The sequence below is a fragment of the Passer domesticus genome, chromosome 2 (assembly GCF_036417665.1).
Source record: "Passer domesticus isolate bPasDom1 chromosome 2, bPasDom1.hap1, whole genome shotgun sequence".
NCBI classification, from domain to species: Eukaryota; Metazoa; Chordata; class Aves; order Passeriformes; family Passeridae; genus Passer; species Passer domesticus.
This window is the reverse complement of record NC_087475.1, coordinates 111,332,384-111,350,388: the sequence shown is the minus strand read 5'-3', so window position 1 is coordinate 111,350,388 and position 18,005 is coordinate 111,332,384. Positions and strand designations below refer to the sequence as shown.

The following is an 18,005-nucleotide window of genomic DNA, read 5'->3' as shown; positions in this document are numbered from 1 at the left end:
AGTGTTTTATACCCATAAAATTTCCACTGGATGTTCCAGTGAGGGGACAAAATGTCAGGCAGGGATTTTCAATATGCATTTTATTTTGATTGTGCATGTATCTTTTCTTATCTGAGAAATTTTTTTTTGCCTTTGTATACAAAATCTTTCAATGTCCATTTTGAAGTTAAAGAGCAATGAACTTTCATAACCTCTGCCACTCCTGATTACCTCTTAAAAGTGTCAGTTTACATGGAGAAGCCAGAAGAAACTGAGACAAACAGACATCTGGACATTTTAGCCATTCATTTAGAAAACATCTGTATCCATCCATGCAATTTTAAGACTATAAGTAACTTTGCAGTTACATCTGAGCCCATTGCTGGGGCAGCAAGGTAGCGTTTATCTCCCACGTGTATTCTATCAATTTCTTTTTTTCTTAAAGCAGCTTCCTAAAATGAAAAACAGAAAAGCAGTGGTTAAGTTCATCTCTTTCAAGCACTGGATTCAAGGCTTATACACGGCAGCCCTTACTGTTTCCAGCCATGGAAAATCTAGATGCTGATTCTTTTCAAGACAAAAAAATTAACTACTGACATGGAAAAATGGGAACTGCTGTTCCTTTCAATTAAAAAATATTGCTGAAGATCTGGAACATGAGATTTTGCTGCTGTATATATATTTAATAGGATGCCAAGGAATTGTACTACAGTATTATTCAAAGTAACCCAGCAAGTTGTGGTTTGCTGCTTCCTACAGCAGGAATACAGTTCATGCTAACAATTCAGTCTTTGAGGACCCTCCTTGTGCTTAGCTTTCATCAAGGCACACAGCTCAGATTGATTAATTGTTTGGAATTGTAACATTTCTGTTACAGCTGGTGCCCACCATACCAGACAGGACTATACCAGTGATCTGTCTGGTGCTGGTCAGTTGCCAGATCTTGAGAACGCAAGGCAAACTAACATTTTTGTTTTGGCTTTTTAAAATTTCCAGTTTTAAACAAAGCACTGGGCGATGGGAATTACACCAGAAGAATTAATAAGATTCTAGCTGTGCTTTCAAGGACCTGAATTGAGGTCAGAGCTCTGACACCCATTAACTCTGGGATTCCTCTTCACTGTTTTTTTTTTTTTTTTCCTTGGGACTGCTGGGATTATTAAAGACTGTAAAAGGGTTGAACCTCTTCAAAAATAATGTTGAAATTTTTCCTCTAATGTCCTAGCATTTCTAGAACCTTAAAATATAATACAGTAATGTAAAGGCCACAGAACAAAATATCAAAGGAGTTAGTTATCCAGACAAGACATTTCACTCACATTTGATGCTGCCTGACAAACTCTGCAAATTGGCGGTCTTTAGCGTAGAGCTCTATAATTCGAATCCTGTCCTGAATTTCCTAGAATACAATAAACAGAATTGTAAGTACATAATAGAAATCAGAATGCTACTGAAATAACTGATTTCTGGGTTTGGGGAAATAAAGCTCCTATGTGTTGCTATTTCAAAGAGTGGAGCTTGAAACTGGGCACTCCGATGCTAAAACTCTTCTTTTTTATTTATTTTAATTTTTCTAAATGAAAAAAAAAAGTGAAGCACTTCATTTTACTTCAGTAATACTTCACTTTCAAATAAAAACCAGGGTTTGGACAGCGTGTAGCATTTCAATAGGCTTTCACAAAACCATTTATGTCTCAGAGATACTTTACCTACCAGCCTTCCAGCTATATGCTGGATTCATACCTCTCACAGTTGCTTAAGGATCTGTGGTTAGTTCTGGGATGTAAATCCCTTCTCTTTAGCCTTCTACAGTAACCCTTGGATACTGTGTATACAGGAAGAAATAAGATGTGATCTAACTTGCAGGTTATAGAAAGACTTAAACTTTAAAAACAATCAGAAAACACCCAAAAAAAAAGCTTCCTGTGAAAAGGCCTGGATGTACCAATTTTTCACTGTGCAACTACTCTTACCTAAGAGAGTTGGCTTTAAAAGGTAAATGTTGTGTCGAGTAATACATCAAACCTCCCCAACTCCCATGAAGTTACCTAAGGGGTCAGCTCCTGTATTATGTGAAATTCATTACTGGTCAGAACAAAACCATAACTTTCTCCAAAAGCAAGCAGGGAAATCAAGCTTTTCTGTCTTCTTTTAGATAGTTGCAGCAGCTGCAGCCTGTTTATCTGGAGCATAGACACCGGGGAAAGATCGGGCCCACCTCTGAGGTTAGAAGTGTGGAATAAGCTTACTGTTTCCATGATCTTTCCCATGCCACTATGAAAACAAGGTCATTTACCTCCTTAGTAAGCTCACTGTTTTCATAAATGTGCCTGATCTCTTCACTGCTGTAGTCTGTGGATGTCTCTGCACTGGTGGAACTGTAGGACGTTAGCTGCGGATATCTCCGGTAATAATGGCTGTAGCCAGTCGTGTCACTTTCATACATGGGGTTGTATTTAACTGCATTCTCAATGGACGAGAGGCTGTCACCCTGCCTGGGGGAGCAATAAACACACTGTGAGCTTCTCTGCAGCCTGGAAGGGCAGCAGATAGACTAAGGAAGCCCGGCATTTGGAGGTGCCTGTATGTCCTGTTGCTTGCAAACCGTGTGATATAAGACTTAGGACAGAATTATCCTCATTGTAGCCAATGTGTTCTAAAATATTAGATGGTGTCACCTACCCCTGGGAGTCCCCAGTCTCACTCTTTGTGTACTGATCTCGAAGGGTTCTGGCCAAGAAGAAGATGACAGCAGATGCCACAAGAAGGAATCCTGCCACAGAAGCAATTGCAATACCCACAACCAGTGGCTCAGACACGTATTCCTCACAGTGCTCCCCTCTGTACCACCAGTTCTCTCCCACACGGCACCTGCCACAAAGAAACACAGGGAAATTACACACCAGCAAAAGCTTTGGTTAATGTATTTAAGTTCCTGTTATGATACGCCCTCAGTTAAATCACCCCAAAAATATCTTTGCATTGTCCAATCACTAATTTTCTTTATTATTGTTATGGACATACATTTTGGTAGATAATCATGTAACAGTTTGAGTTTAAAGATACCTTTAATGATCATCTAATCCCCTGCAATGAGCAGGGACATCTTCAACTAGATCAGGTTGCTCAGAGCCCCATCCAATCCAAGGGCATCTACTGTCTCTCTGGATAACCAGTTCCAGTGTTTCACCACCACCACTGTAAAAAATTTCTTCCTTATATCTAGTCTGAATCTACCTTCTTTTAGTTTAAAACCATTCAGTCTTGCCCTATCACAACAGACCCTGCCAAAGGGTTTATCCTCACTTTTCTTTCAAGCCCCCTTTACGTATGGAAAGGCCACAGAAAGATTCTCCCAGGAGCCTCCTATTCTCCAGGGTGGAATCACAGATTTGAATTATGTTAGGAAAAATAGCAAAAGGGTAATGCATTTGTGGTGGAAACCACCTGTGCTTTATGAAATTTACAGTACCCTGTGAGGTTTTAAAACTGGAAGGTGCTTAGACTGAGGAAAAACTCCTACCCTGATTGAGCTTTGCATGTGATATATCATCACTGCAAAGGTAGAATTGGAAGAGGCTTGGTTTCAGATATGTAACTGCTTCTGATTAACACTATCACACAAATGTTTAAGTGTATAATGCATCTGTGATAATATCCAATTTTAAAGTTTTAAAACCATTTTTATTTCATCTGTTAACAGTCTAAGATTGACTTTAGAGAAATTCTAGGTGAACTTTAAAAACAAAATCACATGAAGAAACACAAATAACTACTAGTAGTAATAATATTGTTTGTGGTAATCTTAATTTTTGTTGATAGGCACATTTTGTTTTTACAAAATAGACTATTACATTGTTTTAAAAGTAAAAAGTAAAGTGCTGTGTCAGGGGCATCACCAAGTTTTCTGCATCTTGCAGAAAGTCTTTTTGATTACCTGCAAAATACAGCAATCCTGTTCAGATGCATCTATCTATTTTTTTTAAGCAAATATCTGGGGCCTGTTCCTTCATCCTTTTATGAACCCACATGAGTTTTCCCAAATGTACATTGATTTACGTTTATGCTTTTTTTCCAGACCAAAAGCAGTATATTAAATGTGCTTATGTACTATCAATGTGATGTTCAGATATAAATTTCTGTTATGGAATTAACTCTTATAGGTGACATAACACTATCAAAACACTTTGCTACTTGAGAAAACCTCTGGAGGTAAATTCTGTCCCCAGAGGCCAATAAAAGTGATTTGAACAACTGAGTGTGTTCCATTACAATCTCTATTCCTTGTTACTTTTATTTTCTGATGCTTCTGTTCTATGAATTTGTTATTGTCTCATTTATGATCTATACATAGGAAAACTAATGTTAATACTGCGACTTGCAGTAAGCAGCACAACATGAATGATAACCACAATCTACTCCCGTGTTACACAGAATTTTGGACAATTCTTATACAATGCTACAACAGAGGGGACAGCAGGAGTTTTCATCCAGGAAGCACAACTTCCAGCAGCAGGATGACCTACCTGCAGATGGCCCCTTGCCCAGGGCTTATGTCACACTTGCCGTCGTTCAGGCAGAAGTTTGGCTGCAGGTCACAAATGCTGTTGCACGGCAGCCCATCGATGCTGAGGTAGCCAGGGTTGCAGACACACTCAGCTTCCCCACTCCAGCGGTTTACTAAGCATTCAGAGAACTCGTTGCAGGCCTGGAACTTGCAGGGGTCTGCTTGCTCACCTGACAATACACAGAGCAAAAATTGTTAATGAAAGGGGAGAGCCTTAACTGAGACAAGGTACTGGCTGCCATCTTCTCTAATGGTCTCTTGTTAATCCACAAAAATCCAGTGTGCACCTTTCCTGAGTAACAAAAGGTTCTGCTAAGGTGAACTAGTACTAACAAATATTCCTCTGTCTGCACATGCCAGTGGCATGGCTAAGACCACCCAAAAAACAGTCAAAAAAGCAAGCATAAAGTAATCTTTTTCATACTGGAACAGACAGTATCTCCTATTTTCTCTGTCTGCTGGAACTCTCTCTTAAAAATGAGTAAATCACAGGTGATCTCCAGTATTTCTTGCTATGGAAAACCTAGGCAGCATATGGAGAAGGGCAGTGGGACTTCAGACACTCACCATCTGCTGCAAGGGGATTTGCCTTTTTGTCTGCAAGGAGCACGAGCTTGTAGCATTCAAGATATCTCACTTGTATCGGGCTTAAGAGGCTGGCATACAGCTAAACAATCAATATCAGAACCTTTGCCATGCTAATTAGACCATCCTTGTAAGAGACCTATCTGGGAAGAACAGCCAACAGGTCAGCACTCTTATTTTTCTCTAACCTTAAAACAGGAGATATTTCCAGGTTGAAAATGTGGTAAACTACTGGCTGACTTGGACAGGGGAAAAAACCAAAACAAGCTTCTCCCTATATCAGAGAAGTGAAGCAAGAGGGCCTGTGACTTTTTAGTGCAACCAAGACCTTACCACAAGCATGAGGCAGCAGCTTGTGCAGATGCCCACCTGGCAGGTAAACTGGCTACCACCTGTGGGAATAACCATGTGGAGTAAGTTCAAACCACACATGAAAGTAAGCACAGGAGAGATGGGCACCACTGTGCTCCCTGAGCTGTCCACTCCCCAGGTCAAATACAGGGACATTATACAGAGTATTATACATGAGTTATCTTTTCTCCAGAAATCTATATGGACCCCATACAACTTTTCTGTCTGGGTCCCACTTTGACGTTCATTTCTTTAGTCGCAGAGCAGCTTTTCATTTTTTTGTTTTTACTCTATGAAAGACTGTCTTTCTAAAGCCCAGCCTGTGAAGAGCACTGGGCAGCCTCTGAGCTGTTGGGATCCTTAGCACTTAAACCAGACATTCTTCTGGATCCCTTGCTTTAAGCTGCATTTTCCTGCTGTCCTTACCTGATTCAACATCCAGGGAGTATTTATCGATGGCCAGGTTCATGGTGTGATATGCAGTGTTGCAGAAATCCTCCAGGATCATGTACACAGCGTTGGTGACATTCCGAGGCACAGGTTTGGCAAATTTCATTCGACTGTTCACCACAATGCTGCCATTTCTGAAGTTCAGGATTTCCAGATTCTGGAATCCTGTCAGATTTGACTGAAGGTAGGGCACCAGCTGCAACACACGGGATATGACAGAAAAGCTGAATCTTTGAGTCTCTCTCTGATCAAGCCAGTTACACTGTTACTGCAGCAGACAATTAGAGTCTGAATGATTTTATCCAAATCCTACATCAAGGGCATTAATCTTTACCCATCTGAGGTCTGTGCTGGCAGCCTGCCAGGAACCTGAATACTTCAGGCAGTACTTAAGAGTATAGCAATTTGCAAGGAGTTTCTAAAATTCTACAATTCAGAAACACGTTGTGTTCTCCCTTGACCTAAGTACCTGGAATACTTGCCATTTCACAGGGTTTTTCCTTCAGTCATGTCCCACTTTCCTCTCTCTGCTTTGCTTCCTTCATCTCTCACAGGAGAATGTTTTTTTCAGTCAGAAGAGGGGAATTTCCCAGTTAAAATTTGTCAGTTGTTGCTGTGTAACTCCTGTGAGGCTTTCCTAGTCATCAGTCAGGTTAGGAACAGCTTAATTCTCTGAGCTACCTCTTAATTAGGACAGGTTGAATGTGTTGCAGAAAAGTTACCTGCTCACAGCCCCAGGTTTTCTTGCTTCTTCCTCCCTAGACACTACATACAGAGCACTCTGGAAGCAAATAGGGGGATGTAGTAGTGACTTCAGCTACACTGCTGTATTCATTGCCACCAGCAGAGCAGCTGGTCCACGATGCTGAGGAGTTCTCCTTTAGAGAGACAATTGTCTGAATAAGACATGAACAGCATCCCACCACCCGTTTCCAGACGGAGCTTTCCCCACAGAGGGACACAAATCTTATATGTAAACACCAGTTTTGAGTTGCTCTCTGTAAGGGATGACTAAATATAATTTACCAACAGTTTTCGTCTATCTGGTAATGGACATTTAGCACACAAGTGACTCTTACCAGTTCCAAGAATCGCTGCTCCAAGGCTTTGTATTCAGGGGAGTTTTTATTAAACAGGTCTTCTGAAAACATCATGTTGGTAACCCGAAGACTGAAGAACACAACTAGAGCTCGGGATGGGACAGTACTGCTGTAGTGAGTTTCATGGGTGGCCCAAGCCACACTGGCCATCTCTGTGGACTGGACACGAGTTGTTAGCTCAATGTGACTTTCAGTCATTCTCCTTCCCTCCTCAGTCTGCTCAGGAGAAAATTGGGCAGTGCTAACATGACCCAGGTCTACTGAAACATCCAGGACTCTTGTTGTTTCATCTGCCAGCTTTGTTGAGGTAGCCACAGAAAATGACGGCGTGGATCCCACAGGAGGGAGATGAGACGGAAGCTCAATGGTGCTTGTTGTTACACTCGCTGTTTGATAACCCATAACAGTGCTGAAGCTCATGGAAATATGTGTACCATGTTCTGTATCATCCTGTCCAGCAAAGCCCTCTAGGACAGTGGTGTGATCTATTGCAGAAGGAACTGCAGCTGAACCTGGAGTAACCACTGGCATTGCTGGTTGCACTGTCTGATCTAAGGAGGTTTCTAGTGCCCTGTCAGTAGGCCAAACATCAGCTGGTTCCTTCACTGCTGATCCACGAGAGTCTTGGTCTGCCAGTGATGAATCTGGGGCTTGCCACTCTTCTGTGGAAGCAACAGGCTTTACCACAGAAGGATCTGCAGCCAGAATAGTTTCTAAAGAGATTGTGTCCAAGTGTCCTATTGTAGCAGCTTCCATTACATCCGGCTGCTTCACTGTGAATAGTTCTTCTGCCACTGCCCTGTCTTTGCTTTGGTGTTCAATTACTTCAGGGATTATGTTCTGACCTACACTAGACTCCTCAGGTTGCTCCGTACTGACCATCCCTGTGGATATTTGGAGACTATCTTCCACAGACAGATCTGTATGTGGTGGTGAGACAGGGGCCTCTCCAGTTGGCATGACAAAAGAGGAATCATACATGCCCAGTGTTTCTGTCTGTGTAGATTGTTCCACAGACGATGGCTCTTCTGTCTGTAACAGAGGTGCTTGTGGAGTTGTAGTCTCTGGAAAGACAAATATTTCAGACTCATCAAGGAAATCTTTTATATTGACTATCCCTTCATTCTCATCTTTGGAAAGATCATAATCTAATTTATTCCCAGAGTTAAGAATATAGTCTAAAATCATGCCTTCAGGAATATCCTCAGTTTTGATTAATAAAGACTCATTGTCATCTTCAAGCCAGCTATCAGGACCAGGGTAGAAAACTGGTTCCAGGGTTGCTTCTTCCCAAGGCCAGATATTTGATTCCATTTCTTTTCCTGAACCATCAAAAGCTGAACCAGACCCATCATCATATGTAACTCTATCTCCAAGAAATATATCAGTTTCGTCTTCCATAGGGGGCACTTCTAAGGGAAAAGTAATTTCTTCCACAGAGTCTGCACTGTCTCTGCCCTCAGGACTACCTTGGATTACTTCTTCCTTCTCTTTAATATCAGTCTCTATGACTGATGAAGAGGCCACTGTTGGTGCAGAAAGCAAAGGAACTGCATAGTCATCGGTAGATGGAGATTCTTCAGGCACAAGGTGAGAAGGACTTAAAGGCAAAAGTTCTTCAGATAGCCCAGCATCTTCAAACATTAAAAATAAAAACAAATTGACAATTAGATGTTGTTTGTGATAAAAAGTGTCAAATTTCATTAATTTCATTATCTGTAGATCTGTGTTCCACATTTTCCATAACATATCCCGGCCTTTGCGTGCCAAAGTCACAAGGACCCCTGCTAACCTCTTCCACTTTCCATTCAGATATTCTACGGGCCAAGTCAAGACATACAAAATTACTACTATGCTATTTAACAAGTGCCATGTATGTATCATTTCCAGAAGAGAGAAACAGGTATTATTAGCTATTACAAGCATTTTACCTTGGTATATAGCTCTTGGATACATTGCACACAAAAAAAGGTAAAAACTGACAGAGAAAGACACTCAATTTCCAGACCTTTCTGAAAACTCATTTCAGTGAACTATAATATGGTAAGTATCAGGAAATATTTGTATCCAAATTTAAGCTTCAGTCTATAGCATTAACTTACCATCTAAAGAACTGGGGGCTGAAAGCCACTCCAGAGAGTCCACAGAATCCTGCTCTAGCACTGGTACAGTGACTAAATGAGTAGTCTCTAAATTCTGCCCATCAGGCAAAGACGTGACATCAACCTCTGAGGAAAGTGGAGCTTCAGGTGCCAAACCGGCCTCGTAGTCAATGTTCTCTGGCATTGGCTGGATTTCATTGTCACTGGCCTGCTCACTGTCTGAGGTGGAACCTGGTTTGGTGTAATCGAAGGGCAGGGCATTGCTGACAGTCGACTCATCTGCAGAAGGACGTTCAGCTAAAAAGGTGCTGTCCTGGAACAAAAAGGCACTATTAATATTCCCACTATTACAGGGGAAACAGTGATTGTCTGCACTGGGCTGAACACACAGAAGGGGTTAACAGCAGGCAGTGGCCAAGCCTCGGACTATTGCTGCTGAGGGAGCAATGCACAGCAGCAGGATGAGTGGCAAATACAGACCCTTGCTAATCTCGTGCAATAGACATGCAAGATGCACATCCTTCCAACAAATGTCATGTCCAGTCATGCCCACCAAAAAGGGAATGGAGCCATTCTGATTGTTTGGAGTGCAGAACCCGTTAGAGTATTAACAGATTTACCATCTATATCCAACACCATCTCCTTTCCTATGCTGAAAAAATCAATCTGTCCATCTCCAACTAAATCAAAGATAAATGTTTTCTGCCTTCCTAAAGCATGATGAGGTTCTAACAGCTTATTCAGGTTATTCATCAGCCACACAAGCAATACAGAAATTCTAATGTTTCAGTTACTATGATACATGAAACATTGTAGAAAGTGAATTTCAATGGATGCATGCCCAGTTATCATTTATTGGTATCTTTTAGTTCGTGGGTATGAGAACAACAAAGACCAGAATGTAATGAAGAGCATTTAGAACCTAGAATAATTTAGTCTCAAAGCCAATCTACCTGTGCAGGAAAAAAAAAAAATCTATCAGCAGTAATGATGAACAACAAAATGCAGGCAAAATGAATTTGTGTATTATTTGAAATGTGAAAAAATAATTTGTCATTACATCTCCAATTTCCATGCTGTTTGCTTACTATTCCATGTACCAGTCATTAGTTAGTTTACAGTAAAAGTAGTTAGCATATTTCATCTTTGAATATTAATCTCCTACTCTGGTGTCTGATGAGGTAATTATATTAGAAAAAGGCAATAAAGATAATAAATTATTTGGTCAAGGCTATGAAAGCAAGCTGATAGCCTAAAACTCAGGAATTAGTGTTTTACATGGATACCTGCCCATATATAAATGCTGTGCAGCAATGGGATATGAATCAAAAACCCTGTAGGGTATGAAAAACTGCCAAGCAATTTCAAGAAGCAGCAATTTGCTAAGGGCTAAGAAACTGCCAATAATGACAAGTAAAGTTACAGTGGACACAGGTTTCTGCAATTTCAGTTCAAAACCACTGTAATAATTTCTGTAGCTCACCATTCCTGTCAAATCTCTTTCTGTTGCTTCACCAGAAGGAATCACAGGAAGAAGCCAAAAATTTTCAGTTTGAAATTTTACTCCAGGTTGAAATGTGGGTGAATTAACTTTTCAGCTTAATTCAAACAACATTTGAATGCTTTGGAAACAGGCCAGTTAAGGTACTTTTATTTCTTAAATTACTTGCTTGCATGTAATGATCATATTTTAAAATGCCAGTTGTTATGCCACCACAGTCTTGTAACATTTTTTAATTTATATGGTGAAAATCAGTTGAAAAGTATATATACCATAGAGACATGTGCTGCATCAATTTTATTTTTGGCAGGACTAGCCACTATAAAAAAAAGCTGTAAAAAGAGTTACTGTACAAAATTAGAAATAAATTACACATATAAATTCCATAAAGAATGAATTAGGACTACCAGCAATATCTCTTCAATACATTCACTTAATGTAACCATTTAGTTGCCAGGGATTGCACCTCATCATTTATTTGAATGTGGATAAATTCTCCTATGGCAACTAACATTATTCAAAGACTCTTGTTACAGGGCAATATATTAACAAGTTTAATATCACATTGGCTACCTCTGGTTTTCAACAATGTAAAAGGTTTACAAATATGATATATGGCTGTAAACACAGAACCCTTCTCCCTGATTTTTAATTTTCTGCTGCCAGAAAGGCATTGTAATCCTCAAGCCAGAGTGTTCCACCTCTTACAACTCAATACAAACAAGAAAATACAGATTTCAAAAACTAGACCTGATTTTTGCTTTAGTTTTAAAGAGTGTGGCAAAACTCAAAAGAATTAGTTGTACCATCATGAAATCATGACAGTCCCATGTAATGTCATGATATTGGTATGCTAATACAAATCCAACTTATTCTCAAATCACATGGGGAAAACTGTAGCAAAATTCTTTTCCATGGGTAACAATTCTACTTGAAAGCAGCTATTTGAACCATAAAGGTTCAACATCTGTGGAAATAATTTATCAATTGTGTACTGTTTAAACATATGTAGGATTTTCTTATATTTATCTGAAGCTATTACCTGTATATTGCAGATTGTACACAGCTGGTTTGGGGATATACTTGATACCTTTTACATAATCAGAGTTTTTGTCTGAAGATGTAGAAGCTTTTATTCACAGTCATGATTAGAGAAATATTACTTCCACAATTTTTTGTTATAATAATATTCCCAAAAACTGGCTTAAAATTTATTATTGCAAAGCACCACTACTCTAAAATATCTTCCTGCCTGCACATCTGTCAGCATGGCAGAATTCATTGTCTTACTAAAATAAACATCTACAACATTTTCAACTAGTTAGATGTCTTCAGTAAGGAGAAAAGAAAAAGTTAGATGTCTCCAGTAAAGAGAAAGCCTTTTTCTGAAAGCCAACTCAAATTCATGTTTATCTACACCATGTTTAATCCATTATGGGAAAGCCACATGAATTTTCATTTTAGGCATCAATGAGTAGTTTTTAAGACTCAGTGAAAGCTGCCATGAAATTAAGGACATTATACCTATGTCCATTCTAACAATGTTTGCATTCTGTGAAAAAAAAAAAAAATTGCTTACATAAAATTTTCACAAGTTGGCTAAAATTAGATGTGTCTGTGTTCATAACATTGTCTCATGATGGACCGAATGAGAACCAACCATCCAGCACAAGTGGATCTGGATTTTAGAGCATGATCTGAGCTCATTTCTTGTTGAAAGAACATCTGTGTTACAGAACAGAGTGGAGAGCAGAAACCAACTGCCCAGACAACAATTCAGCACTCAGAAGACCTCCCTGTTGGCAGAACTGACTGGCTTGATCTCAGCATTGCTGGCACCTAACTCAATGTCTTTGCTTAAAGTCCCTTTGTACAGGCAGGGTCAGGGACATCAAGTGTCCTGTCCAATACAGAGCTCTAGTCTGGGTCTTGGATTATTCCAGAGGGAGTCAGAGGAGACAATTACAATTTCAAGAGACAAAAAAAAAAAAGAACCAGTGTCAGTTATTTTCCTCTTCTGGTATTAGGAAGATGGACATAATTTGAAAACCAAATTGAGAATTTTCTTTTAAATAAATACAGTAACAAAAGGAGCTTATGAAACTTAGCATTTTGTCTCTTCTAGCTGTAGGATTTACATCTATTTATTCTTTCCAAAGAAAGGTAGTATCATGGAAGGAAGAATCACCTCTTTAGAGCTGTTTAGAATCAAAATAAGATGATCACAGCAAACTGCTGGGCAGCAGACACTAGAATTGTCACATAAGAAGTTTCACCAGTTTTCACTCCAATACAAGGTGCACCTTCATTAGTACTTACTCTGCATGAACAACAGGATAGAGAAGCTCTGAGTGTTGGCTACAATCTGACCTTGCTGAACTAAGTTGTTCAAATGTCCAAAAGCCACTGCTCAGAACCATACTCACATCAAACTCTGGGCGCTCCAGGACAACTGGGTGCTCAGTAATCCAGGATGGGTCTTCCGATGTGGGGTGCAGGATTTCCTTCACTGTGGAAATAGAAACACTTGGGATCCAAAGGCTGCAGTGACAGTGTGAGGAAGTTGTGTTGGAAGACTGACTGAAAAACCCTCTCTGATTTCAAATTTGTAAGTAAAATCTTCTCAAAAAGTTTGCCAGAGAGATTTTGTTTCTGGAAATGCCTCCAAATCAGTGACAGGATGTGAAGGGGAAAGATAAGAACAAAGGGATGACAGCACTCTCTTGTTACCTCTAGCAGGATCACTGAATATTCAACAATAATCTGGGTATTCCCTTTGTGCTACCTAAAGCCAACACAGAGCTATTAAGCTGAAGGTCACCCCCATGCAATGTACACCATGTGAACCACGTTTCCCCTTTTTATTCCTATTAATTTTTGAAAGTATGACTGAAACGGCATACCACAAACCTCAGTTTCAAAATAAAAATTAAAATAAAATGGGGGTCTAGGCTAATGGATCAAAAATAGGATTCTAATGTTAATGACTTGACTTGGTTAAGGTCAGAGCAAATCAGGCTATAACATAGTTGATTTTGTTCTGTTTAATTTTTCACAGGACAGCTGAATAATTCACTCATCTGAGATTTATTTTATAAGAAGCCAGATGTGTGACACACCAATGCATCATAATTAATACCCACCATTAGTAAGCTGAAGAGAGTTTGGGTCTAAAGAGATGGAAGCATTTTCAAGCAGAGCATTTTTCTGGAGGATCTCAGCAATATAATCTCGGAAATCACTGATGGTGTACACTACTGTTGGATTATCCTCTATGCCCATGAAGGAGTTGTCCTCCACCTTGTTTGAATGAAGGTTAATCAGGTCCCACGTGGCATTGCTGATGGCTTTTCCATCAAACGTGACAGCATAGTGAACTTCCACCCCACTTCAGTTGTACAAAGAGAAAGAATACAAATGAGAAATTCCAGGTTTTCCTAAGAAAGCAAACACTATATTTTTTCACAAGGGCCCACATCAATACCCTTTTTAATATAAAAATATATGGCTTTAAAGGATGAATAAAAACTACTTGATACTTTTCACAAAGTTCTCAAGGGAAATGCTACCCAAAACTGAAATCTGCTCTGGTTCCAGTCCCACATTTCTACTAGTGAATGGCAGACAGACCACAAGCAGACCAAAACACTGACTTTCTGCAAGCATTATTAGTGGGTCCACCAGCATGCAGTGCTAAGAGTGGTGATTTTAAGATCATACCAACAATAGGAATTGCTCTGAGGTATGAAAATATACAGGAAAAACATGTTGTACATAGTAGCAATCTATAGTAGCAAGTGAGAGCCCCAATCTCTGTCACTGCTTTCTTTGTGAAAGAATATTTTTAATAGCAATAAAATAGTATTTAATTCATCAAGCTGGGAAAATTTATCTAGACTCATTTGATCATTTATTCTCAGATCTGTATCTATGTACAGTTTGGGGTTTTTTTCATATTAGCTCTTCTCCATTTTCTTAATTTTCCTTTCCTTAATACATCTGGGTGTCCTTTTCCACATAACAGATTAGGCTGCAATCAGATTTACCATACACTGGGCATAAGCACAAGGGAACTTTACAAGATACAACACATTTTGGCTGTAGACAGAACACAGCAAGAAAAATTAAGTAACCTCTGAAGCATTAGAAACATGTGCTCTGAATACAGGTCTTCCTGATTCCACAGAGCTGGATTGGATTTCTAAAACAATTGCTCTGTTCAGAGAAGACTTTAAACCCCAGTTCCAGACACAACAGAGAAAATTCACAAACACACTGACTAAACCAAGGAGCCTGGGTTTTGCTGCTGGCTCTATCATTGACATGAGCCCACCATAGGCTCACCAAGGGCACTGACTGTCAGCAGAGATTTAAAAGGACAACAGTAGTGAAAAGACACAGGAAAGATGGAACAGAATGTGCTCCTCAAACACAACATTTAGATTTAATACCACTGTGCTGCCATTCATAATGCCTAACAAACAACTACAACACCATCCTCTTTCTGGAAAGGGCTGACCATCTGGTGCCTGGAACATAGCCCTTGTGAACTGTTGCATATAGTTTGTAAAGAGATTTGTGTTTCTAACCTTTTTTGAAAAGTTAGAAGAATGCTCATTGTCTTTAAACTTGTTCATGGAAACTGCTATGCTGAGATACATGCAGAACAAATTAATATATTTAGTAAATTAAGGCTGCAATGCTTTTTCTATCTTGTGACATTCTTAACACAGTAAAGAAGGAAAATTCTGGATTCTTAACTTGCATATGTCTGATGAAAACAAGTCCAGACTAATCCCATGTTCTGCTAAATAACATTTATTAAAATTCTGCTAAGATCTGTAGCACCTCTGGCCTTGAAGCCAGGCCAACAGCCTTTGCTGGAGAACTGTGGGGTTCTTATCTACTTCTATTTCAGTAAGCATAATAGTCCCATATCTATTCAAGACTTTGCTGCAAAGTATGAAGGCTTTGAGTCATTATTCAGCAATCTTGTTTTCTTCACAAAAGAGATTCTTATACATGAGTTACCCCAGTAGCTGACTTGTGTTTAGGATGATATTTCCTGAGGGTTTTTTTTTTAAATTATGACTTGAATAAGAAAATTAAGTTTATCCTTAATTGAAACAGACCAGTTACTTGCAGTTTCTAGTAGAACCTTCTCTCACAATATTTATGTTAGATAACTCTCTTGCTCTGAACACAAAAATACAAATCCCAAAAAACAATTCCCTCCAGCTAAACATGTTTTTCCCATCTATATTGTGAAAATATCTATAAAAAAAGTTGTCTTTACCTGTCTTCCTCGGAAGGGCTGATTATGAAAACAAAACAGAACAGCAAAACTTGTTAAATCAAATAATAACTTCCTTTAAGTCTTAAAAATTTAACACTTTTGCTTTAGTGTTCTATAGAGCATAACCATTTGAAAATCCTTTTTAGTCGCTTAGCTATTCATAGTTACTCAGCTACATACATAACAAATTGCTCTGCTTTTAGTGCACTGAGATATTTTCTGTTAATCCCAAGGAATCAGCAGAGCAGAGCCATCTCAGATTATTGTAAATAATGCAGGTAAATTGATGTCAGTATCAAGAAGATCAAGGCTCACTTACTCTACCTAAAGGTTTAACTTCAACCAATGGGTTTTTGTCATGCACAGCAGAGAACAGACTTTGCCAGAAATACCTTTTATTTGTCTCCTCAAATGAACCTAGTGTTTGCAAACCTACTGGACTGCAAACACCAAGATGGAAGGTTTTGCTACCTTCCAGGCTGAAAACTGGATGTAGCCTAGCATTCCAACCACAAGACCTCTCTCACTACAGTTGCTTTCTTACCTGCATGTATGCTAATTAAAATACTCTAGACAATAAATTCTAAGAAATACAGCTTACAGTCTCAAAGAAAACACAATTTAAATTAACTCATGAAAACACTCATTAGATTCTAAAAGTTATATCCAGTCCATTCAAGAAAAATCACAATTTGTGAGTTCTGTACTCCAAAAGTCAGACATTTTTTGCATGTTTGATGCATTAACTTAACAAATTAACTTGAAATGTCACTCTGAAGCACAAATGGATTTAAAAGTATATTTCTAGTAATACAGAGAGTTAAAACTTTCCATATCGTTCATCAAACTATCCCTCACCTCTCTTCTTTTGATCCGGGAGACCTTTACATATCCTAAACACTAACCTTTAGAGCCATCCCAAATTAACTTTAAGAATTTGAAAAAGAACTTTATATACACCACTTTTGCCCAAAATTATTTCTGTGTCCTTCCTTGTTTCATACATGGATATATTAGAAGTAGCAGATATGAATATAACTTTTAATTTTAGGATAGAATCTTGAACAATAATGCCTTGTCTTAAAATCACAGCAAACATTTCATGTGAAGAATGTCGGAAGGGAAAAAAACCAGTTGTATATTTCTATTTCGGTTGCACATATAGAGGTACCAAATATGAGAGCAGTGGGTGAATACATCCTAGGAGTTCCCACACACACCCGACATCCTGCCAAGCATCATGTCAGCTCATTACACCATCCTGCATGATCATGTTCAATCACCATTTATGCATCAGGATCTTTTTACCTGTAATCCAGGATATGGATGCTTTTGTATCCAGGTAGTCCTTCAAATACGCTTTTAATCTATTTTGATGGAAAAACAAAAAAATTAACACAGATTCTGTTCACTTCTGCTCATGTGGTGAACAATTAGGAAGTGTTTCTAGCATTGTCCAAAAATGTATCTGAGCTGTTATATCTAATAGGTGAAAAACAGGTAAATATTCTTTTCTTTATGGAAGATTAGTTTTAATGACATTGTTTCATTATTAGAAAAAGGGGAATAAAAAGTATGAAGAACGACATCCAGCGTTCCCCAAGAACCATACAGAAACATTCCTGGGGAGAAATGGAAAGAGACTGCCAAGATAATTAATTGTGTTACAGGAGACAAAACCAAGATAAAGAATACTGAACGCTCATGCTGGTTTAGAAAGATATTTAGCTTCCAAAGATCCTTGCCAGTTGAGGATTATTTTTTACTCTGTAAATTCTTGTTCCCCTCCCCCATCTCCTTATTTTTAAACTGTCTCTGGTGAGACTTAAACAATCACAGTGCCGCTGGCTTTTTTTGCCGAGAGCTTCTTTATTTAAACTCAGAGAAAACCAGGCAAGGGATCAAAGGAGTGGAATATCCATGTGCCAGGTGGACTCTGTCCCATCTGACATTTTTGACACACACACACATACCATGGCATTTCTACTTGGACTCACAGCTAGGAAAACTAAGATGTCTAGCCTATGCTAGCAACTTGTGAAAGTTGCCATATCTGGCTGCAGTGAAGAGTACA

General features: G+C 39.0%; 1 protein-coding gene across 1 annotated transcript in view; it reads right to left on the bottom strand.

Annotated features, from left to right (window-relative positions):
• Positions 1-65: 65 nt before the first annotated feature.
• The window catches only part of IMPG2 (interphotoreceptor matrix proteoglycan 2), a 50,201-nt gene continuing 32,261 nt past the window's right edge, over positions 66-18,005 (bottom strand). Inside the window, exons 8-19 of the mRNA XM_064410676.1 lie at positions 17,240-17,298; positions 15,932-15,949; positions 13,779-14,023; positions 13,062-13,144; positions 9,135-9,447; positions 7,012-8,666; positions 5,909-6,128; positions 4,506-4,716; positions 2,662-2,850; positions 2,276-2,474; positions 1,299-1,378; positions 66-431 (exon numbers count right to left, since the gene is read on the bottom strand). Of these exons, the coding sequence (XP_064266746.1) occupies positions 419-431; positions 1,299-1,378; positions 2,276-2,474; positions 2,662-2,850; positions 4,506-4,716; positions 5,909-6,128; positions 7,012-8,666; positions 9,135-9,447; positions 13,062-13,144; positions 13,779-14,023; positions 15,932-15,949; positions 17,240-17,298 (3,285 nt within the window). The 3' untranslated portion in view covers positions 66-418. The remainder of the gene's footprint in view (positions 432-1,298; positions 1,379-2,275; positions 2,475-2,661; positions 2,851-4,505; positions 4,717-5,908; positions 6,129-7,011; positions 8,667-9,134; positions 9,448-13,061; positions 13,145-13,778; positions 14,024-15,931; positions 15,950-17,239; positions 17,299-18,005) is intronic.